The following is a 24132-nucleotide window of genomic DNA, read 5'->3' as shown; positions in this document are numbered from 1 at the left end:
TGCTATGGCTATGGAACGACAAGGAGGACTGGGATGACTTGTCGCCATTCAACGAAACGGGCTGTAGTACCGACAACTTGCAACATTGTGCTAATCCTGGACATTCGAACGAAGACGGCTGAATGCCAGGCCTTTGTGTTTTTTATTTATTTATCACAACGCTACCTCGCTTGAGATGGCGAGACTCGGGTCGAGTCGAGTCTACCACCGATACCACACTCTCAACACTGCGATGCGTGCCCAATGTTTGCTTTTCTGCACATCCTTCCTTTCCCCTTGTTCATCGCCGCGCATCACCGATGAGGACTTGAACTCTACCAATCAACACATTTCGGGGCTTATCTCCGACCAGAGCACCTCCCGCATTCCTCCCGGCAGGGTCGCGATCGTGCACCCATGCGATATGCTGCAGCCACCATGTCGGGTACTGATAGGCCTGCCTCCACGCCGGTCAGTGGGTGGTTACAGATCAGGGGGGAGGGGGGGAGCACCTTACCTACCTGCGTAGTACCTAGTGCTGGTAATACTACCGCACATATGTACCCTCCGCACGCTCCGAGACGACCACCGGCTTCCAAAGGGTCGAACAAGATGGCAACGACTTTGGGGGATGGATAGAGAGATTCTTCTTTTTTTGTCCATACGTCTCTATACTGCAAACGAAAAGCAGGCATCTCCAGATGGCTATCATTACAATTCCTAATTCCACCCCCCACCCCCCTCCTTCGAAGCTTCAAATCCCAGGCGCCGGTCGTGGTACTCCGTATGCCATGCCGATTTCTGTTCGTCGTCCCGCCCGTTGTTACCCTACAATTGCGCAAACCGATCTGAGAATCGGGCAGACATGGCTCGTTAACATTACAGGGCCAGTACCCAGATTGGCCCACCCAATCGTTTTGATCTACCCCTTTTTCCTCGTTCCCTCACAAAGGAAAAATAATAAAATATGATGAAAATGACATTCTCTTACTCGAGCAGACCCCATCCGGTGTCATGCCCGCGCACAACCCCTCATCCACTAGCTTTCGTGGGTCGCCGTTCGCCGTCGTCCCAGGGTATCGTTAATGTTTTGAGGGTTGCCAGTCATTGCGTCGCAGTCGGACCAACAAGACTCCTGACTAGGGGGATTATCGTCTGTTGAAGAGTCAGCCACACTGCCACATGGCCATGAGGCGTGGGAAGAAGTCCAAGAAACTCACACGAACTGGCCTAGCCACAGGGGGTGCCGCAGTAACCGCACTCTTTTCCGGGTAGTACCCACACTTCTTTACCTGAGGCATGGCACGTAGGGCATCGAATGCCCGGAAGGAGATGCTGCGACAAGTGTCAGTTTTGGTTTTTTAGTAGTTAGTTTTTTATTAGTTTTCCTTCCAAGGGGGGGGGGGGGGGGGGGCGGTGTGGATGTGGAGTGCAGTCAGTCATGGGCTCACCTGTTTGGAACCGCTCTTGGACGACGACGAGGGCTTCTGCTGGGTTCGGGAGGAGGCCTTGTCGACCTGATATTGCGTTGAGCAGACCATAATGGCGGGATGGTAGAAGTGAAGATGGTAGACTGAGTAGTCCCTCAGATGCAGTCGGTGAAATGTGTGGGGGTGGTTGGTGGGGTTACGGGAGCTGTTCAGGTTGAAGAACTTGTGAGCGTGGTGATGGAAGCGAGGCTTTTGGACTCTTGGTGATGTGCGATGATGGTGATCCAGACGAGGCAGAAGCTCAAGGCGGCGCGCGTGGTCTCTTATACTTTGCTGTTGTTTCCCTTGAACTTGCACGAGGACAAAGCACTGTGCCAGCCGGGCTGGAAAGTCTGGCAAGGACCGGGTAGGCAAGGCAAGGCGAGGGAGAAGAGGTCAAGCGAGAGCGGATGTTCCAAGTCCCTGCTCTGGTTACTAGTGCAAGAAGAAAACATGGCAGTGGCATCTGATAATAATCAATCGGCGAGCAAGCGGCGGAAGGCCAGCAGCAGAAGCACAGCAAGCAAAAGAAACGAAAAGGAGGGAAAAAAAAAAAGGACCCAGGCCGGCAGGTCGGTACAGTGCAGATGGCGCATATCACATTCTGGGGCGGTACCACACTAGCAAGACACCCCCCTCTCTCCGGGGAGGCGTATGAGTAGGATCTGAGGGGCACTGACTACTACGGAGGTAGAGTAAGTACATCGGCCTGCCTCGCAAGGATGGACGATTGGGTGGGACGTACCCTGTGTGACTCTCCGTCAGAGTGTGGGTTGGGCCAGGCCCCGGGTGATGGCTGAAGAATTGTTGTTCATCGGGAACCGGCGTGTGCGTGCGTGTGTGTGTGTGTGTGTGTGTGTGTGTGTGTGTGCAAAAGAGAGAGAGAGGGGGGGGCGTAGGTGGTAGGTACATGCATCGGTCTTTGTCTCTCTCTTTTCTTTCTGGCTGGATGGTTTCTCGATTTTGGCAGGCGTTTCCTGGCTTTTTGGGAAGGAGCTCGGGGGGTGGGAGAGCTTGTGGGAGTAAGACCGGGCGCGCCTGTACCTACCTCGTAGTCGGATTATTGTTTGTTTCGTTTTTATTTCATCATTTTCGTTTCTGGACGAGGTGAGACAGAGTCGAACCAGATCAGCAAGCCCCCGAGTCTGAGGGCGGCACACGGCGAAGGGGGCCCGGCTTGTTGAGGCACGTTGCAACTTCTCGCGGCTGGCGGCGGCGCTTCCGGGAGGAAGGGTTGAGTCTGTTCGATTCCTTCTTTGTAGGAACTGGGGTACACACACACACAAGGCAAAGCAACGCGCAAGCAGTGGAAAGCAAGGTGAGCCGGCGCTATGATGCTCGTCTGTTTACATACCACCTATCCGTACAGGCTACCGCTACGAAAGTACCGCATTCATTCGGCCAGTCAATCAGTCCCTTTTCCAGCGCACGCCCATCACCCTTGCAACTCTCCCCTTCTCCAACCCGATCCCCATGGCCCCCGGTTCACCCATTGGCCCCTCCTACCCTGGTAGGCAGTCGATCGAAAGACTACTGCAGCAAGGATCAGCCGGCCAGGGGGGAGAGGAGGGGACGAGTACACCTAGAAGGAGAACCCGGGCGAGTGGATCAAAGAGCTCTGTTCGATCTGCCCCGGGATTCGTCCCGGAGATTTGCTTCTGGGTCATGCGACTTTACGATGTACGGCGAACCGTGGGTGATGATTGCTCTCGACTAGGCGGCGTGAAGTATCGCGAAGTCTTCGCTTGCCATCCCATATATTTGCTAGTTGTCGATCTGTACGCACGTAGCGAACGGAGGCTCACCATCGCAGACCGGCTACCGAGGCCGCTACGAGCCAAGGATGCCTGCTTGCCTACTTGCATGCTCGGACGAATACATGGTACATGTACGGATACGTCTCGCCGACACGGCCAAAGAACCCTGCAGAACCGGTGTAGCTCGTGCCGGAATCGACGTGGGAGGCTCAAACGATGCCGTCGCCCCCAAATGCCTGGATGTCCTTCTTCTTCTTGGTATTCTGCACTTTTGCTTTTCGTGGCGTGCGAGGCTTCTGAAGACGAGGTCAGAAGGCCCGCTCCACCCCCAACAATTCGGCTCCCGCGGTTTCATGACCCATCGTTGACGGCGAGAGCACAGGGCTAGGCAAAATCCGAGCCTGAAGACTGGACTCGGCAGAGACGACTTGTTGCTTTTCTTGCCTATTCCTAGGTACCGTGCGTCAGTCGTCGCATTCGCGCCCATCACAATGCGAGCAAGGTCGGCGGCAGCCAACGCACGTCGTCGGTAGTGGTGTTGATCACTGTATGTAAACTGCGATGGGACCAGGGGTCGTTTGTCCGGGTCCGGGGACTTGTGCGAAGTGGGAAGGGGGGGAGATCCAATAGCAGGCGACACATGGCGCGATCGAGTAGAGACGGCAATGGGGGAGCGGAACGAACAAGAGTGTGGCCTAGAACGGCGTGAGACACTCAAGTTCTGCGTGTGACAGGTCGGGGATTAGAATTCATATCAAACCCTGTTTGGATTGCCAGGGTCAGGAGATCCTTCCCTTCCCCCTTCCCTGGTAGTGGCCGATCGTCGTCGCACCGTCGCCTTCACTGTCGTCGTTTGCCTTGAATTGGGTCAATGCTAAAATTGGCCCACCCGCTACCTACCTAGCTGCACGTGGGTACTCGTCGAAAGGGGTCTGGCCCGGGATGGTAAGCCCCAGCTGAAGTTCTCTGGAATTGGTCGTGTCATTCGTTTCTTATGAGCAGCCGCACGAGCTCTGACACTGACGGGATATAGGGTTTGGGACGAGCAAAAACCAACGAGGCTAACGAGTGCGACCCCGGCCGGGTCAAGCATCGGATGGTCCTATTGGCCACATGAGGATGGAAGACCTTCCTGGGGCCCAAGAGGGGGGGAGTTTATGTGTATGGCGGCTGATGTGCACTCACTCACCGTGGTTTGGGGGCCGGTGACTATCCCGATTGGTGGCTTTATTTAATGGCCCGTAAATCTATCGACTTCCTCCTACCTAGTTAACTCTGTACGACGACGATTAATCATTCCAGTTTACCTCTATTCGTACTTGCTCACGACTCGCAGTTTTGAGAGAGAGACAGAGAGAGACACGAGGTCAAGCGGCCTCAGTTGCATTCGCACCCACACCAACACACCTCTTTTTGTGAAGGGGGGAGGGGAGGGGGAACGTCATATTCTGTTTGAGCCCTGCCTGCATCCCGACACCCGCATGACAAAAAAGATGACACACCTAAACACTCCCTGTACTATTATAAACAGCACAACACTAAATACATAGATATACCTATATAAAATAGTCAGAATTAATGCCAGTATGTTCTACCTACTATTAAATATATTTTTCCTATATCCTTACTGCGTCTTGTGGCTGTGTTAGTGTATAAAAAAACACTTGTCAATAGTCTTGGGGTAGATGTGGTGTGAGAAAGTACTTTAGGTGTGCCATCTTTTTTGTCATGCGGGTGCCCGATAAGCATCTTGCAACCGCGCTTCGATTGTTGGGTGGCCCATCGGATGCATGGGTGGCGCGCATCGCTGCTCCTACCCACCCACCCTGGTTTGATCGATGCGTTCCATTCGAATTCTGTCACTTGTCGGAAAAATACCGCGTGTTCCGTCATGCTGTGTAATACAGATACATTTCCTCCCCCCCTCCGCCCCCTTCCCTCGCGCAAAGCTGCCTCGAGCCCATCAAGCCAGGCGACCTTGGCCGGGAGGGTTGCAAGCAGCTCGGATTTGAGACGAGGATGGCTCGATATACCGGCCCACACGCCCCCATGGCGCTGCTTTCTTTGCATACCCATCGGCTCAGCTCTCGCGAGACAGCATGCGTGGAAGGAAAAACGAACGAGGGGTGGGGAGAGAGGGGAGGGAGCAGCGGCAATGAAGATAAAAATCCAAGGCACAGGAGTTGATTTCATGCTTTCTTGGACAGAAGAGCTCTACGAGGTACAGCCAACGGTGTCAAGTCTGGGCAGAGGGAGAAAAGGCAAGCCGCAAGCGAGGTCATGCAGTGTCGTGTTAGTGTAGGGAAGGACCTAGTTTACATAGCAAATCCACATCCACATCCACATCCACTACATCCACAACCACACCTAGGCCGATATTCACACTCACACGCTCCTTCTTTCACGAGTCCCTGCTCCTGCATCGCATCGTAAACTACCTAACCTACCTACTGTACCTCTCTGCAGGCCCACGTCGGTCAGCTAAGGTGGGTTGGTAGGTAGGTAGGTACTACAAGTACATGTGTACGTACCACTCATCTACGTAGTACCTACCCCAAGGTAGGAGATGCTGCATTCGGTATTCGGACTGAGGAACGTACCTTCCAAGGCAGTCCAGTCCCTCTTACTAGTTTATGTAATGGTCTACGTACCATTCGTATGGCGACACGTCCCCGATTGCAAGATCCAAGACCTCGAGCAAACATCCACACCAACGCCATCCATTCCTCTGACCCTCGTTCTCGTTGCCTTGTTCGGGGACTGCCCATCTCACCACCTTCTCGCACATACTGTAGTTTCTTTCCATCGACCCAGCATCCCCTCCCTTGACCATGCCCTTCGCCTCCTCGTACCGACCGTGCAAACGTACGATCCTGAAGCTCCAAAGCAAGCTTCACACGCACACGTCCGGCAAGCAGCCCGCCGCCCCCTCCCTTCCCCGCGCTGCTCTTCCGATTTGTTTTTGTTTTCCGACAATTTGCCAATTAGATTCGTTTTCTTCATACACCCCCTTGGGATGGACCACGCGAGTCCGCCATGCTTCCTTTTCCCAGGCGAGTCCCAGATGGCGTTTGGTTCATCAGAAGAAACCCCCACCTGGTGATCCCATTTTGCTTTCTTTTTCGTCCCCTGCTCCTCGATTCCCTTGCTCGGAATTGCTTCTTCTTTCTTTTTCCCTACCCTATCTTACCACGGTGGGCTCCTAGCGTGCCATTCTGCAACAGTTTGGTCACGCATCGATCGGACAGGCTGATGAGCTCTTTCGGCATGGAGGCCAACGGTGCGCTGGGTGGGGGGAGGGGGCCTGGCTACCCACATCGTGTCTACATCCTCTGAAGCACCCTATTACAGGCGGCACGGCTCGACGGCGACGGGCTTCTTTTCGTTGGGCACTTGTCGAGCAAACATCGGTCTGCCTGTTCGTCAACGGCCGGGTGCGTTTGAAGCCGGCGGGGGATGCCACTCATCAGCCGTAACACCCACCCCAGCTTGGACCGACCGACCGGGTTACACCAGGAACCGCCAACGATCCAAGAAAGAAAAGAAGAGGAATCGTTTTCCCTCCAGCGCCAGCTGTATGGCTGTCTGACTTTGCTGCCCACGCTACACCCACTATTGCAAAGGGCGGGAGCCTAGCCTCATCCCGGAGTGCTGGTTCGAGGTGGGCGCACCGCCGCCCGCCTATCCCATATCCGGCTTGACGTTGTGCAGCATCCGCCGTCACTGGCTGCCATCTGACGTTATCTACCAGCCCTGTATCTCTTCCTCCACAAGACTAGATCCCTTATGACGAGGCCAGACGCCGATGGCTGTGTATTGTGAACCCCCTCCTTGTCTGACCGACACTTACGAGGCTGATATATATGCCAAGTCGATTCACCATGCGACGTCGCCTTGTTGCTTTTCCGCCACTTTGCCGGCCATCGTACAATACGACCTCCACCCAAGGGATCGAATCGTTTGTATCCGGGGGCACCGGTTGCAATTCCGACTGCTGTCGTGTGTCCTGTTGTGCTTCCGAAGCAACGGCGCTGGTCACCCCATCAGGCTGGGGGTTGTTGTGCTACGTATACCCAACCAACCAGGGAACGAAGCTCATTGTTTGGTCAATGATTTATGGAAGGGCGGCTTGTTCCGTCCCTCGAGGGACCCCGACGGTCATGTGTGTGGCCCTTGTCTTGGACGCCAGGCCAGAGGTCCAACAAGCCGCAGCGCCGAGTCGTGGCATGGACAAGCTTACCAACAGTCATCGACCGGGTCTAGATCCCAGTTCTCGATTCACCGAAATCTCAATCAGCTTTTCCCTGTGTCAAGCCCAGAGCGGCATCAGAAATCCGGTGTCTCATATTACACGGTTTCATATGCCTGCCTGCCTGCCTGCCAGGCAGATTGATGTATCGGCTTTTCTGACCAAACTCCATCGCTGTCATTTCTGACTAACGCTAGCAGATCACAAAACTGAGTCTCCAACTGTACCAACGACTGATTGTAGTTAATAATCGATATTCCGACGCCCTGCGAATTCTAACAAGCGCCTCTTGGCTGGTCCACATAATGCCGCAGGCGCCGGTGTGTGTAGGGCCATCCAATGACCGGCAACGAGGGCTTTTGAGCGCCCCAATACGCATCTAGTGCGTGCATGTCGAGCATGCAAACTTGTCGAAATGACCTGTCACATAGCACATGAGATACGCAGATGATCAGGTTTTCCGTCGAAATCCGTCAAAGTCCACTGATGTACTGGCCACGACAGCCAATTTCGCTGAGGCCTTCGTCGAGAACACGACTTGTCACATCGGCCACATCGCCTGGTTACGAAACCACATTGCCCTACCAAGATCCGGTTTCCGCCACGATCGCCCAATCGTTCGGCTGGCTTTTGTTCTGATTTTTTTTTCTCTCCCCACATGTACTCAGTTTGTTACTTTTAGAAGAAACGCACGGCCAGCCGACTGCCTATTGACTCACGATGACGAGAGATCTGGCAAGCCACAAGAGGCTCTGCTTGGTGGCTGCTTAGTGACTGATCGCATCTCGTTGAACACACATCCGGCCTGTTTGACCGCAACCCAAGCTCTCTCCCTTGCAAAGCATTCGGTTACACACGTATCACATGTCAAGCAGGCCAGCAAGTCAAAAGTTTCAATACGGCACAGGCAAGCATCCTGTTCGCATTCTTGACGGCTCGCCAAGGACAATGATGCTATTCTTGCAATAAGGATGCCGGCATACGTATGTAACCACCCATGAAGACGTGACGCCATGTAACCCCAGCCTAGGAACGGATTGGTTTCATCAAGCCACAAACAACAAACGCCAGAATCTTTGTCAAGAACTGCGGTTATTCCGTGTTCTCGGTCGGCCGTTGCCCTGCTTGACGCGTAATTCCGGCAAGTCCCAGAGGTCGAGGCTACCAGAAGCGAGTCTCAAATCTGCAAGTTCAGGTCTCAGGCGGGCCCCGGTTTGAGATTCCATCTGATGATCCACGATCTATGCCGCCTTCGGTCGGCCTCTTGATGACTCCATATCTAGAACCGGAATCTCGGTTGCCTCCTTGCCACCGACAGGCATACCTGGCTAGTCAACCAAGCTGTCGGAACTGCCGTTTAGCGTTCCGGTTACTGTACCACATGGTTGTACGTACAACCGAGAGACAGAAGCGGGTTGTTGCATCTTGACCGCCTCCATTTCGGATGATCTTTACCGAGAAGGTTGGGTTGAGAGTTCTCATCATCTCGATGGCGACTCCGCCAAACGAAAGTTTGGAATGTCAGAACAAACAGGTGTTTCACCGCCAGCAATCCCCGTCCTTTGTATATGGGGTTTGTGATAATCATACGTTCACAGAGTACCAGATCCCCAATGCTCATGTGCGAATCAACTGCCGGTGCGGTCTTGTCGGACCGCCCTGGTTCCCGCACCTCAAGGTAGCCGCACCTCATCTGTTCCAACCCGCCGCATGTTACCTGTCAACTTTATTTGGTCTGCTTTGTACGCCTCGGCTCGGGAAGAAGCGTGCGGTTACACCTGAGCTGCCATACGGCTTGAACAGGTCATACGAAGTTGTACTAGCAACCAGTGTGCAATATCCCATAGGGAAAAGCCTGTGTTGGTGGCTGCATATTATCGGAGGACTCTCTACAATTGGACTAGCCATACCGAAACATCGAATCTCGGTGATAACTGACAAATCGTCTGCTATCGGTCCGCAACAGGCAGCCCCTTTCCCGGCATCGTAAGCCCACATGATGGCCATATTTTCTTCTTGTTGTCTCACGTACAAGCGGCGTAGAAGCCTATTAGCCAGTCTCAACCCCTGCTTTCTTCTCCGAGGATGTAGCCTGTCCCACAGTTAACGGTCATGCTGGATGGACTTGGAGTACCTATGACTACACCATCATGCACGCACCCTACTACTTCAAGCCGTCCTGGGATCGACGACCCCCCATCGAGCGTCATCTGTTCTTTTCGGTGGCATCCTTTATCAATGCCGAACTTGCAACCCGCAACTGGGGCCATCGGGTTAGGTATCGATGCTACCGGCTTGCCAATCGTGCATCTCTGCCAAGCTGTAGCAACCGGGCAGGGCTGCAGCACCTTCTGATGAACCTGAAGGCTGCGGGCTCGCAGTAGCGTTGCCATGCGCAGACGATCGGCCAGCAGGCACGGAATGGAGAGGGATGGTCTACAAACGCGATTTGATTATGGACTGGCGTCTTGGCAAAATATTGGGGGCGACTCGGATTGGACGTGACACCCGCCGTGTCGTGGCACCAATCGGCCCGCAGCCGACTTGTGTCAGCGAAAGAGACGACGACCTGTACGGGCGTCCATCAACTCGGAACGCAAGTCTACAACAGAGGTTCTCAGGTAGGGCACGACAATGACGTTGTGGCCCGGTGGCGGAAGGGGAGGCTCCTTTGCTTGACCGCTCCAGATCCCGGTTTCCGGCGTCACACGACAAGAGAAGCATGTCGTGCCCGGGTGCAACGCGAAGCCCGGGTGGAATAAGCAACCGTAGACATTCCACAACCTACGGGACGGGCCAGCTAAAGCTAGGACCTTGATGGCCGCGAAGTGGCCAGCGAAAAAAGGAGAATGCAACAGACGCACACATCATTTCCTCGTCTGCGATATACGCGTCTCTTCATCTCATCCACTTGAGTGAGACGCGCGAGTATCTGTTCGTTTTGGCCGGGCAAAAAAGAAAAGAAAAGAAAAGCAAATAAGGAAGAAAAACTTCACTCAGAGAATTCTTTTCAACTTTTTTTCCTTATTCCTTTTCGAAGATTGGTTGTGACGTGTTGGGATGCTTCGAGACACGCCTCACACGAAGCCCGGCCAAGAGACTCGAGAAAGCATGGACTCTGCTTCGGCGTGGCGGGCAGCCACCCACACCAGACTGAGACCGATCTCAGTCTGGTGATGGGACTAGACGTTGGCTTGGATCGAGAAAAGGAGGAGCAGCTGACGAGAAACATACATACACAGAGAGATAGAGAGAGAGAGAGATGTCTTAGATCTTCGGCCCCCAAGCTGGAGAGAGACAAATGGAACGACACAAGGACGGAAAAGGATGGAGACAGTTTGACTCAGAGATGTTGGCTCGCCTCCTTGGCTGTAGTTTCTTTCCATCCATCTATCTAGCTAACTCATGCGCGTCCATGGTGTGGTTCCAACCCGTTGACCTGTTGTTTCTTCTCTCTTGCTGGTCCAAGACCGGACCCCAACGGGTTCCTGTGTATCTGTGTACTGTTCATATCGGGTTTTTGCTTTCCCTCCTCGCGTCTCTCATGCGGCATCTTCACTTTGTGTCTTGGTCCTCGTCACCACCACACCCCCCCCCCCCCCCCCACCCTTTTTCTTTTCTTACCGCCACCGGCCCCCAACGAAAAGATAAAAGTTCCGAAGAACGACCCTTTCCCCCCTCGCTCGCATGACCGATTGTCTCTCCTTTAGGCCGCGATGCCCCTCCCGATCCCGCCGAACCGATGTCCCCTACAATTATATAGATAAAGATGATGAGAATTGTTAAGGATTATGAGATGGAGGCGTCCTCCCTCCCCATTCCCACCCCACCTCCTTGGCCGCCGGCCGCCGGCCGTTCGCTGAGACGGCGACCAGGAATAAACTCCCCGAGACACAAATCCTATGCCCGTCTCCTCCTACCTCCCGCTTTTCCATCTTCCCAACCGTGCGAGTATGCGGGCTTGATGAAGGGAAATGAAGAAGCAATGGGTCGAAGAAAGACCCAACAACAGAAAATAAAAGAGTAAATATGGGGGGAGAGAAAAAGAAAAAAGGCGGGGAGGGGATGAGAGTCAAGCAGAAGAATAGGTATCTCGCGCGCCACAGAAAGAGAAAAGGAAGTGTTTCCAGGGTTGTATAAGAAAAAAACGAAAGAAAATCAAAACCCCGCCGCTCCATTAAAAACGCCTTCTCCATGGTATCGAGTTGTCTGCAACTAACCAAAACGACCAAAATGAAAGAAGAAAAAAAAAGAAGAAGAATAATAATAATAATAGTCCGCAAGCCTCAACGGTGGAAAAGATACCAACCAGAAAACACAGTGAGAGAAGGGGGAGGGGGGCATGAAAGAGAAGAAAAAGGGCAATGAAGCCCATCTTCCCGGTGGCTCATCCTGTTCCCAAGCCAAGGTATAGTAGAGCCGCTCATCCCGTCGTCGTGGCTCGTTCGGCTTTCTGTGATAGTACTACCATACGAGAAATCCCTCACCGCACCACCTTGTCGATCTTTACGAGCAGCTTGCCACCCTCGATTGGACGGTTCTTCGTGTCCATGAGCCTGACGATGCGGAAGCCCTGACGCAGCCGGTCGAGTCGGATGCAGGCCCACGACAGCAGCTGGTCTCCTCCCAGGAGGGGGTCATTTTCAACCTTGAACCTGGAAACGGTAAACGTTAGCTGCCAGCTCCAATGTGCTCCATGTCCGTGTCTTCTGCGGAAATATCTTCCCGCGGATTGCAAGTGAACCGTCAACGCCGTTGCGGTGTGCAACGGCCCGGCCTGTCAAGGGCGGCGGCCCGCTTTGGCAGCCGAATATTGGCGGCTTGTGCGGGATGGGATTGGTGATACTGCATGGAACGACGACGCTCCGCAACTCCTCTTTTGTTACACGACAACCTCTCTGCACCCAGGGCGCGAGCGTGACAGGGTGGAAGCATGCCGTCCTCGAACAGGTCAGGCCGTCTGGGAATTGGGAGGTCATTGCTGCCGGAAACCCTCACGCCGCCTGGGCTATTCTGCGAGAGGGTCGGACACGCTGTAGGGAAGGGGAGCCGCGGAGCCGCGCATTACACACGTGTGTTCCGGGGCACACGGCTTGATAAGACGTGTGACCGATATGTGCCAGCGGGCCATGGATGAATATGAGAGAAGATGCTCTTACCTGAGGAAACTCAACTCTTCCACCACCCTCGAGACCTTGGGAAACTTGAGCCGGGCTCCGTTGTCCCACTCGGGGTTGTCTGTCTTCCTCGCCCCCGTCTTGAGCTTGAAGTCATCCTCGTCGGCCGCCTTGCCGTTCACAGCCCCAATCTCGACGTGAAGCTCGCACTTGACAAATGGTCGGAGGTGTTTGGCGCGGCTGATGGTGCTGTCGGAGTCGCTGGTGGCCCGGATGTGTTGGCCGGCGATGACGGTGACGGTAAGCTCCAGGTCACCTTGCGGCGCGGCGTCGACTTCGGTGACGGTGTCCTTGTCGCAGCTTCGGTAGCCGATGGGTTTGAGGACCCATCCGTCCTCGTCGGCAAACATGCCCTCGTTGAGCATCATGCTTTCGTCGAGGTACTGCCAGTTGAGGGCGACCATCTGCACGCCCTTTCGCCAGAACAGGCTGGGGTCGGGGTTAGAGCTGTCCACGCGCGCGCCATTGGGGAAGGCCCGCATGAAGAAGTTCTTGTTGTGATTGAACATCTCGCGGGCCTTGGTTGCATGCAGCTCGAGGATCCTACTCTCGCTTATTGAGAAGATGTGACTTGGCTTCTTGGCCGCCGGCGTCTCGAAACTCTTGAAGCGCTCGCTGTGCGTGTAGATGGCCAAGCTGCTGAGTGCCTGGCAAATGGCCACCTTGGTGCTATTCGGCGGCTCATTCCCGCTGTGAACCTTGATGGGAGTGTCCAGCTTGGGGGTGCTTGGTGCTTTCGGTACTTCCCTGTTCTGCTCATCATCAGAGCCTGAGGCGTCCTCGTCGTTGGCAAAGATGGGCGACGACGTCGTTGCGCCGAGACGCATCTCGATCTTGTTAGGCGCCTTCTTCACCTTGACGAGGATCTTGCGCTTCAGTTCCTCAAGTTTGGGAAGACGGAAACGAGGGTCAATGCCCTCCCAGGATTTGTCGATCAGCATCCCTTCCCACTCCTGCTTCATGATCCTGACCATGACTTCCTGCTGCTCCATGTCAGCGTGCACCTCGAGGCTGACTATGATAGGCAATTCATTGGTCTCGAAGGCGGACTCGCGGACAGCCCTGCACACCTCGCGGAAGCCGCACGGGGTAGTCAGGGTCCAGCCGTGGGTGACAATGGGTTCGTCTTTGGGATATGGTAGGCGATTCTTGCTTGGGGATTGGGGACGAAGGGTATTTCCCAGGGATTCCGTGGACTCGGCGGGTCCCAGCAGTGTGCTGCTGTCACGAGGGTCGAGAGACCTGCTGGCGCTGCTCGTGTTTCTGTTGTGGCCGTTGCGATCTGAGAAGATATCTTCGACCGTCTCCTTGACGCTCGCCGCCACATTAGGCAGGGAGGAACCGGACAGATTTCTCGAATGGTCGGACCTGGTGCCCCCCTGAGTTGGGATTATGGCGTCTCCGTTCCAAACATCGATCTCGATGCACCGACATCCCCGGCGGAGAACCTACAGTCCCATTAGCGGTCCGATTTTCCACTAGCTTCCATGGGGGAAAACGAACATACCGTTTTGTAGGTCTCGGGCGAGCTCTTGGAGACGAGCTGGTTGCCCTCGAGGTACGTGTTGTGGCTGCTACTGATAAAGTAGTTTGTGATGGGGCGGCCCAAGTCTTTCTCCTCGCTCTTGAGAGGACGGACCGCATCCCAACCGTAATGCCTCCACCACGTCTCGAGAAATTCTCCCAAGTTGTATCTCTCCTTCTCTTCGGGTAGGACGTCCTCGGCGTTGATCTCGCCCTGGGTATTCTCGAGGAATGCAAGCAGCTGTCCGCGGGTCACGAAAGGTTCGCGGGACAACGAGGAGCGGCGCGAGCGTAGTTCGTCAAAGATTCTCTTAAGCCGGTTTTGGATGGTGAAATTGAGTGGGATCTCGTCGGCGGTAGAAGCGACGGAGGTATTTTTCGGGTCGCAGGTGACGGCAGAGGAAGAGGACGGGTCGGTTGCGCCGTCGACGTCTATGATGTTGATCATGGGCATCGGCCGAGAGGGTTTGAAGTGGAAACCGCCGTGGGTAGGTGCTAGGATTGTGGTGAGGCCAACCATTTTCTTGAGGGTGTTGGACGAGGTCTTGTTGGACGAGGACCACAGGGGCATCGTTAGGGTCCGTTTCCTCCTGTTTGGGTCGCCATCTGGGGCCTTGCGGCGGCAAAACTGGAACATTTGTTAGGTTTCTGAAGTACGGGCGCTACATGGGAGCGAGATAGCTGGGTGGTGAGGGTTGTAGAGGGGAGGCATCGAATGCTACAGGCCGAAGGAGTTCGGAGCCTTGCATCAGCATCGCCCCCTTCCCCCTCTCTAAGCATGGGATTCGATGGACGACGTACAGAGAGACACATGTTGGGACGCGCGCACCGGCCGAGAAGCCTGCCTCCTGAATCTCAGCCTCTGTTCAGTACCTTGGTGTGCCGATTGACCAGGTCGGGTGTCTAGTTCGGTCGATTGGCGGAGGGAGGGGGATGGCTCACTGGCCAGTAGCCGTAGCCTGGTCTAGTGCTAATCCTAATGCTAGGAGACAGAGGTGCACGGCTTCGCAGCGTCGGGAATAGGGTCATCCGCCCATTGGAGAGAAGGGCATTTGACTAGAAAGGAGCGAAGGTGGAAGAAGACGGGATCCAAGGCAAGAAAAAGCAGCTAGTTAGCTAGTTAGCTAGCTGCAAGGGCGGCGTGTAGAGGATTGAGGACGAAGACATTCAAAGAGGGCCAGCCAGCAAAAAATGGGTCATTTCATGGAGTGGGAGGCGTAGATATGCATGTCAGCATAGCTGATGACATGGGGGAGTGTCTCAACGGCAAGGAACAGCAAACTAAAGGTGCCATTCACAGGGCAGTTGGGACAGGGACTCGGCCCATCGGGGCAGTGCTGTATCCTCTCCCATTGGCTACCCTCATCGAAGAGTACCCCCATCGGACGAGGCTGTCCCCGCCAATCTCAGGCCCGGTCTACTGGACTGGGCACGGATGAGTTATTCACTGAATAAATCCCCAACCAAGTATGGCAACAAGATGAACGGGAACGGTCTCAACGGCCTCGACCCTTTGCATCTACTTGTCTTGTTTGTTTCGTCGTGGTTTTTCCCCCCCCGTTGAATGCGTCGGTGCCTGAATCGCCCCATCCGCCCTCGGCCTCCCTTGGCTTGGAGAGTTGATGTTCGGTGACCGGGGGGCGCATGCCGGCGGGTGTCATCTTAGGCATCCGTTGACGGGATGAATGCTTACAGTCAATGCCGTGGATGGGAAACGAACGAATGGGTGGATGCTGTTTCGGGGGCGGAGTCTGCGTGCCCTGGCCGCCTGTTCTGTCGCCTGCCTCTGGTGGAAGCGAGCTGATTTCAGCCCCCAACGCCTGATTTTGCCTTGTCGTTTCTGGCTGGTCTGGTCTCAGGGGGTGCCTCATCCAGAAGCAGTTGGATAACAAACAGCAACAACAACAACAACACCAACACCAGCAAGCGTCGTCTATCCCGTAGGGTACGGCACGCGTGCAGATGCAAACGCGCGCATCCGTCCATTTGTGCTCAGCCCGCTTGCCCCGCGAGGGCTTTCGCCTTGTCAGCTTGTCCACGATTGCAGGGCAGAATTTCAAACTGTCGTCGGTGACACAGTTGATGTCTCGATGGATGGTAAAAGCACGTCCGACAGGCTTGCCCCTCATTCAATGTCGCGAGGTCTGGAGAGCCGCCGTCTGGGCTAAACATAGCATTCCGTCCGGGTAGAGGGGGCAGATGACGGGGTGGGAAAGCGTCAGTGTTGCTCGCCGCTTCGTATGGGGAGGACGATACCCATTAAACGGTGATATCATGGTCATGCTAAGGTTGAGGGACTGCGACACCGACCCGACTGACCCAGTCCTCCGGACGGCAGTACGAAGGAATGCTACCTTGATTACCCGCAGGGGGTGGTGGGGGAATGAAGCGAAAATAAAAAATTGTGGGAAAGGATGAACAAAGCCTGCTACCGTACGGAGTACATTGTATCCGTATCCGTACATTCATTCCATTCCCACTTGGACAAGTCTCCACTAAAAGCGTCTGCCCGTGTCCGTTCTGCCCGCCGAGTGTCTCTCCGTGGGTTTCCCAATCCTGAACCCCTTCCGTCTTCAGCGCGTGCTGTGTGGGTTTCTGGCTCGGCGGCCCCTTCTGCTGCGCCTCCCGAGTCGCCACAACGACACCGGGGTGGGCACCCGGGGGAAGGAAGGGAGGAGCTTGAACACTCGAGCCTGCAGCGCTGCAAGTCGCTTGCGTTCAGCATCGACACAATATCGGTACGGTAAACTCTGACGGCCCTCTGAGTTGTCCGCATCATCCATCACATCACGCCACGACAGTCTTTTGATTGTATTTCTTTATCTTTTGTTTTGTTTTTCAAATCCTCCATCTTCTCATCAGGTACTGCAGCGCCTTACATATATATATACCTATCTCAAGCCCGTTAGTTTTGTGTCGCAACAGCAGGCTGGCTGTGACCCTCGGACCTTGATTCGAACTAGCACACCCTACCCCCCGCCGCGCAGCACAGGACTTGATATCTATATCGCAACTGTGACGTAACCCGGAAATCCGCTCAAAGTCCTCCCTAAACTCGACCGCCCTCGACAAACACCACAGGACCGCTTTGGACACGCATCTCAGTCACGTACGTCGCCATGCCTCAGAGGGACATGTCACAGCGAGACAGCGAGGCCGAGGTCAAATCATGGGGGTTTCCCCACGTCTTTACCTGGACCGATGGACCGTACGTGATGTTTGCCCGCCTCGCTCCTCTCGACCTCGAGCTGCTGCACGAACTGACGCTCAGAACTCAGGAATGCCCACTACCCCCCGCATTCGCACCGCGGTCTGACAACCCATCTGATACTCCGCGGCAGCCTGACCATTACGTACCCCAAGGACGAGACCCCTCAGAAGGTTACCTATGCCGTCGGCGACCGCGTCGATGTCGATGCCGGTCGCGTGCATGAGGTCTGGATTGGCGACGAGGGCTGCACCTATGTCATTGGAGAGTAGGATAGAGGGACGAGTGTATGCCTCTTTGGATGATTCAGTGGACAATGTCAGCTTTTCCGCCGGGCGACTTGGATACCGAGTGGCGTTTTGATTCCATTCTTCTCTGGCGTGCAATGCCGACCTTCCACACTTTGCGCCTGAAGCACAGCTTTGAATCGAGGCAAATCATGAACTAGCCAATCCGCCCTCGCGATTGAAATAAGGAGGCTGTCCCGGAGAGGCCGCCGACTGTTGGCTGAGTCGAGGAATCATGACTGCCAGCGATCAACCATGTACAGTGCCTCAGGCCCAGCTTTGAGTTTTGCGACGTGGCGAAATTACTGGAACAGCCTGGTTACAAGCCATACACACCAACAAAACTGTAAACGTGTGCAGGTCCAAGTCTGTCCGGGACCAATGCGTGCCCTAAATAGAAGCCTTGTGTAGGTATGTGTGTGTGTGTGTGAGTGTGTGCTGACTTAGACCTCCGAACGCCCGGCCAAAGCTTTGGTCCCCGTTTAAAGAAAAGAAAAAAAAGGAAAACGAAAGAGAAAAAAAAGTCTCCATGCACTGACCGGACAAGCCCGTCAGGTCTGCTGACGACAAAACCTGTCCCGCATCCAGCCTTTTTTGTCGGCGCGCTTTCGCCTCCTGTCGTTGCTGCTCAACCCAAAAGTTGAGCCAGAACCGCTGCGCCGAAGGGTTGAGAAGGATCCCGCTCAAGTGTATCCGATGCACGAGTTCGGTCAACCTGTGAATAAGTGCATGCTCTTGCGGAACCGCCGCGAAAGGCAGGCCCAGGCTTTGGCGTCTTAAACTCGAGTAATCGGCTCTACGGCCGCGTTGAGAGAGACAGCACACAGCTCGCGTCGTTACACGAATGCTTATCAAGACGAAAACCGCGCTCCGGTCAAAGAAACGGATTTGAAACGAAAAGGAATCCTTCACTTGTGCGGCCTTAACGCCCCTCCCCGACTCATTGGGGAGCAATGGTGATCAAAACGTTCCGGAAGGCCAATGGAACGCCGGTTTACCCGAATGTGCAGCCTGACTCAAAAGTCCCCACGGGCCTGTGCGTGTCGCCATGGCTTTGCTAACGGCGGGCACCGTTCATTCTCGGAGAGGCGCTGCCTCGAGATATCCGAGGAGCGGTTTCCAGACAGCCTTGGCTATTAAGAGTTCCCGGTCGACTGTATCAGCCAACGCCATCCAAATTCCTTACTATCCTGGGCCGCGCAATCCGTGGTGTTTGCGATTGATAGTATCCGCATGGGCGGAAAGGATCATCTCTCTCTCTCTCTCTCGCCCCTCGGATAGTGTACGGCCTGCCTGGAGCCTCCAGTGTAGCATTCATACTTCTGCGGACTGCGTTCACTTGGGCACCGATTACCGTCCGTTTTTTCACCGTCTCATACTTGGCTCTGCGGCGGCTGCCAGCAACTTCTGCGACGCATCGTGTCTGGCTTGCTAGAGCTTGGTTCGGACGACGGCCCTAGAGACTCTACCTAGCAGCCTTGAGTCATTTCCTGATCAGTCACAGGCCTTGACTCGAGACCGTGTCCATGGGCGTAAGCTTGTCCGCGCAAGAACGTTTGGAACCGTCCATGTCGCTCACGTAGGTACTTTAGCCTTGGATACGTACTTAATGTCGCTCCGAGATTGAGTGTGAGAAGGTTATAAGTCATGATCGACACAGCCTTGAGAAAAACATGTGCGATGAGTCGTAGGCGGCCACAGCATTTTCTTTTACAAACGACTGGTGCATGTCGTGCATCGGACAAGCGGTGTATGTCGTGCATCGGCCAACCGCAAGAATCAGAAAACAGCCCTGGCAAGAGGAGGGAGGGGCGCTGATCAATCCTGCTCCGACAGCAGCCGTCGACGGCGTAAACACGTCGGGTTGCATGATCGTCGGGCCTTAAAATATGGAGCTCTGTCGCGCACCCGTGCCGAAACCAGGACATGTCCCGATGATGCTCCGAACAGAAACGGGTTCGGTGCTTTGCTTGATCGTCGCTGTGGCTCCGACCCGGCATGATTCAACGGACGCTGACCGACGTCGCGGTGCAGTAACGCGGCATGTTTGAAGAAACACAGTCGGGGTCCATCAACCCAGCTGGGTAAGCGGACGGCGATATTGGACGGGGGGTAGTCCGCCCATCCTTGATGATGATAATTATCGTGCAAACCTGCTCGTCAAAGATGGGCAAGGCGAATTCAGCAGGCGAGGGTGATGCCGAGAAATGCTGCCAGCGAACACTGCATTCGGTGTGGCCGTCGTTCTCGTAGCTTGGTGAGCGTGCATGGTCCTTGGGAGTGGCTGTCTGCAGCTTCGGCCGAACGAAAAGCTCAATGGCGCCAGGCATTCTGGCAGCTTATACTAAGTCGGGATGCCCAGCTCTCGGCGGGCGAAACAGCATGGACATCGGTCCATGATCTTAAGGGCGAAAGCGGTACCTAGCTCAGCTCAGTGCGGCACAGTGTCTCTCCTGGATAATGTCTGAGACCAGGCAGAAAAGTTGGAAGGCTGGAAGAAACGCAGGCGTTTTGGTGACTGCAACCGTGCGATACTGCTAGGGGGTTTCCCTGCGCGAGACCCGTCACATTCGCTGTCAATCCGGTCGCTTGGATAATAATCCAGTCGCTTTTTCAAGCTATGCAAGTGTGCAGTCCGAGGATGAGAGATGCCGACGATGACCCGTTGTGTGTGCGTCCCCTGAGGAAATATCTGCAACCCGCCTGGCAGATCTTTGAACTGCGAAAACATGACGTGACGTTCCCCAAACGTGGCTTGCAGAATGTCCTTCTCCCGCTTGATGCGGGGGCGACAACAAATTGGATCTTCCGAGTATGAGCGCTGAGTGATGAAAACCCGGGGCCGATGTTCTTTGTATTACCGCTTGTTGGCTCCACCCTTTCATCATAACTTGCACTTGTATGGATAATTAGATGCGGAGGTGGCCTGAGGAAAGGCGGAAGAGCAATTTCACGTCCCCCCCTGAACCATGTTCGCCGGGAAAATTGCGCTAATTATGGTGTAAAGGGATTCCCCGTTGCGGCACCAGGGCCAGGATGAGGTTATCTCAGGGCGAGGAGCTAATAGTCAGTACGTGGCACAGCGATCAAATAGTCATTGTCTCAGTCTCTACGAGCGGTACCCAATGACATGCGTGCCATGCTGCTTCTCAGGAGTAGTGTACCTATGTATTTAGGGAGGAAAGAGGCCGACGGCTACCACGGTAGAGCGGCGGCCTAATAAGGTGTTTCAATGCGGAAAGCGAGCCCGCTGCTCGACCATTGTTTGAAGGGCAACACCAAAAATCAGTTATTAGTAGGTAGCATCTTACGTAGTGGAAGTCTGCCTGATGCTATATGATACCGACAACGACAAGGGTGGGTGATGAACCAACAACAGTTACTGGTGTGTGGGCGGTCTCGGGTTATTTTGTCTGACGTTGAAAGAGTGGCTGCTAGCGGCCACAGATCGACGACGGGCATCCCTTTGCATGTACGAACTGCGTCGGGGGCCGATGATGGTTGGCTGCTAGCCTGGACCAAGCATGTTGCCTGAGCCTGTTGGCTGACGGAGTGTGGTACGATTAGTGATGAGGATGCTGGTCTCACCGAGTTCTGAGAGTTACATCATGGTCAAGTGGCACAATCTGAAACGAGTACCTTTTTTTTTTGTCGTTCGTTCGCGGACAGCATCGGCCTAAGCTGCAGACAAGAAGGAATGCCAGTCTGCCACTCTGCGCACACTAGCGCTGGTTTAAGAGGCGCGGCGGTTAAGAAGGAAGCGCATGGCGGCGGGAGAGACATGTCGGACCGCGGCCGAGACGGGGCTGCACTACACTAGTAGAGCTGGATCAACGCCCGATTTTTCCACGGACACGCAATGGAATGTCAATTGCACTCACTCGGTCGCGCGTTTGTCGAAAGTAGACTAGCGATCCCTGCTGGAGGACAGGCACCTGGACGTTGTCAAAGAGGGAGGTTGGCGCCGCGCAAGCCCGTCTGGAAAGAGGCCACGAGGGGAGGGGAAAGATGAATGACGGATCCGTCCTTTGGCAAGATCTGGTACGGATGTGAACCAAGGCAGGGGGGAGGGGGGGCAAGGACGCTCGCTAGCTGGCTAGCCAAGACGGACAGGGAGGGATAGGGAGGAGACGAGGCTCCAGGTTCAATGACACCTCGCCAACGTTGAGATGAGGGAAGAGAAGTGACAACAATAAACAGGACAAACAAGAGCACGAGGCAGGTTAAGTCAGGTTAGGTTAGGTTCGGTTGCAACGTGGTGGTGGCTCTCCCCGATCGGTGTAATTAGTGTAGGTAAACTCAGGTAAGTAAGCTAAGGTACGTACAGAATCTATTTGTTCGTACCTGCCTCACCTCGCCTCGCCTCGCCGCCTCGCCTCAGAACTTTCTCTGAAGGCGGGGCACTCCTGCTTTCCCGATCCCGATCCTTGGAGAAAGACTGGAAGCACCAAAGTGTCCCTCAATAGGAGGCCTACCTACCTGCCTTGATTTGGATTTAACCATACCTGCCCCAAAGTACGGGATACCCTGCCTCCAACTTCCATACCTACTGTACCTCCTAAACTACCTAGGTACGTACCTATTTGCCTTGGTGGGTACCTACCTAAAGTACCCATGTACCTACCTCACGGATAGCTATCGTACAATACAGTAAGAGCGACGGACGGGGCTTCGCGACGCTCCTTTACTACCGCCGTTACCATGCGCATCTACCTCCTACCTCTTAGCATCCCGTGCCTGTCGATACGAATGGCGCGTGCGTCATATATACGTATCCTGGAATCAACTTCGACGGCACTCAGTCATTTGACAGACGGACGGCTTGAGCCATGGCCCAGGACGTCCCCCATTTCCCCATCCAAGCGGACAGGATCCAAAAGGGAACCTGCTGTGGAGTTGGAATTTACATACTTCCCCGGCGATATACTACCTACACATGACAGAGTGCCTGAGATGCATGGTTCTACAGCTAAGGAAAAGACCCGAGAGTGAAGCCGGGGCCGATCTGGTTCAAGGATTCAGAGCCTTGAGAAGGACTCACCTCACTTCGGCTTTCGTTTACGTCCGTTGGCCACGGCCCCTGCTCCGATCAGCTCCTCCGGCAGAGTGTCGATACTCACCCTCCCGCCGCCTCCCTCTCGCTGGGATGGCCCGCTCTGGCACATCAAAGACATCGAACGGATCACTCTCTGCAGAGTTTGTTGACCAGCCGCATCGTGGCTGCATTGCTCGTCTCGGACGTTCCTAATCAAGCTCCACTCGGCAGCCACAAGCTTCGGTCCTGGCGAGCCCGGTCGACCTGTCCGTGTCAGGTCATACCAGGCCAGCAGATAAGTTGTCCGGAGGGGCTTCAAGAGGGGGCAAAATCCGCGCACAGCCAGCTGGACATCCAGCTGCATCGGCCGGCCAGAGGACGCAGAAGCCTCTCCGAAGCCAAACCACTTCACGGACCGGTCTAGACAGCCGTGGCTGGCGGCTCCAGGCCCCACCGACAGGCTCTGCTGCTTCAGATCATCATCATCGACCAAGTAGTAGTCGCAGTAGTAGTGTCAGGTAGTGTGAATACAGAGTTGTAACGCATTTCGTAGGTGGCAGTGTGAAGAGCTGCCGGCTGCACAAAAATCAAGAATTATGGACACACTACTGTGGAAGAGGCTGGCGGAGTGTTTCGACAGGACAATACGACACTACACGTGTAAAGGTACCTACCTGTATCCATTCGTAGGACAAGGGCCGTCTCGAGTGCCTGCCTCCCTAGTCTCTGCCAAGCTTCCGATAATCACTCCCGACCAGGCCGCAAAATGGCATCCATCAGACGAAATACCATATCCAACTCGCATCCCCCGTCCAGTCGTCCATCCATCACCACCCATCCATCCATCCGTAACAAGAACCGTTGCCGGCACTGTCTGCACTGTCCTCGGTGTCCTGACCAGCATACTGCACAGAGTACGCGGAGTACACGGTACCCAAGTCATCTCTCCCTCCTCCCCCCCCCTCTTTGCCTTTGACCTTGACCTTCATCTTACCTCACCCGTCTCGTCTCGTCTCGTCCGTCTTTGTGTCTCGCCTCCGCCTTTACTGGGGACTCGATGCAAGTTGATGCCGCTACACCCTTACGGATCCTCGTCCACACACACCAACTTTACACTACCTGGTGGTGGCTCTCTGATCTCTCCTCTCACTCTCATCCACCAAAGTACGTATCCAAGGCGTATGCCACTGCAGCCCTGCATGGGCCAACAGCGACGCCTGTCTTGGAACTTGGAATAACCCCGCCCGCAGGCGGTACTTTGTCCCTTTTCCGCTATACCCCAACCCACCTTGCGCGTCTCAAACCATGTACGTCGTCACCGTCAGTTCCACCTCCTGGTTTCCTGTTGGTCTTCGCTGTCTGTCCGTCTTCCTTCCAGATGCCATCTGAGGCCCATTCCTGCATCTTCCATCCGTCCAATCCTCTCAGACAGATACCTGTTCCCGCA

General features: G+C 54.8%; 4 protein-coding genes across 4 annotated transcripts; 1 reads left to right on the top strand and 3 right to left on the bottom strand.

The window, feature by feature from the left end:
• Nucleotides 1–1209: 1209 nt before the first annotated feature.
• Nucleotides 1210–1688, bottom strand: GLRG_02565 (uncharacterized protein; the record flags this gene model as incomplete). Its single annotated transcript, XM_008092574.1, has 2 exons — nt 1210–1314; nt 1431–1688. Coding segments are annotated over 2 exons (363 nt in total), but the record flags the coding sequence as incomplete, so codon positions are not given.
• A 10249-nt stretch (nt 1689–11937) lies between these two features.
• On the bottom strand, nt 11938–14792 carry GLRG_02564 (phosphatidylinositol-specific phospholipase C; the record flags this gene model as incomplete). The annotated part of the gene is made up of 3 exons (XM_008092573.1): nt 11938–12109; nt 12614–14079; nt 14139–14792. The coding sequence occupies 3 exons, from the start codon at nt 14790–14792 to the stop codon at nt 11938–11940; spliced, it is 2292 nt and encodes a 763-aa protein (XP_008090764.1).
• Nucleotides 14793–17274: 2482 nt separating this feature from the next.
• On the top strand, nt 17275–17635 carry GLRG_02563 (uncharacterized protein; the record flags this gene model as incomplete). Its single annotated transcript, XM_008092572.1, has 2 exons — nt 17275–17363; nt 17434–17635. The coding sequence occupies 2 exons, from the start codon at nt 17275–17277 to the stop codon at nt 17633–17635; spliced, it is 291 nt and encodes a 96-aa protein (XP_008090763.1).
• Nucleotides 17636–19653: 2018 nt separating this feature from the next.
• On the bottom strand, nt 19654–19980 carry GLRG_02562 (uncharacterized protein; the record flags this gene model as incomplete). The annotated part of the gene is made up of 1 exon (XM_008092571.1): nt 19654–19980. One exon carries the CDS (start codon nt 19978–19980, stop codon nt 19654–19656), a length of 327 nt encoding a protein of 108 aa, XP_008090762.1.
• Nucleotides 19981–24132: the final 4152 nt, after the last annotated feature.

The sequence above is a fragment of the Colletotrichum graminicola genome, assembly GCF_000149035.1.
Source record: "Colletotrichum graminicola M1.001 genomic scaffold supercont1.5, whole genome shotgun sequence".
NCBI lineage: Eukaryota > Fungi > Ascomycota > Sordariomycetes > Glomerellales > Glomerellaceae > Colletotrichum > Colletotrichum graminicola.
Note: the sequence above shows the minus strand (reverse complement) of the source record. Positions and strands in the feature narration are given on the sequence as shown.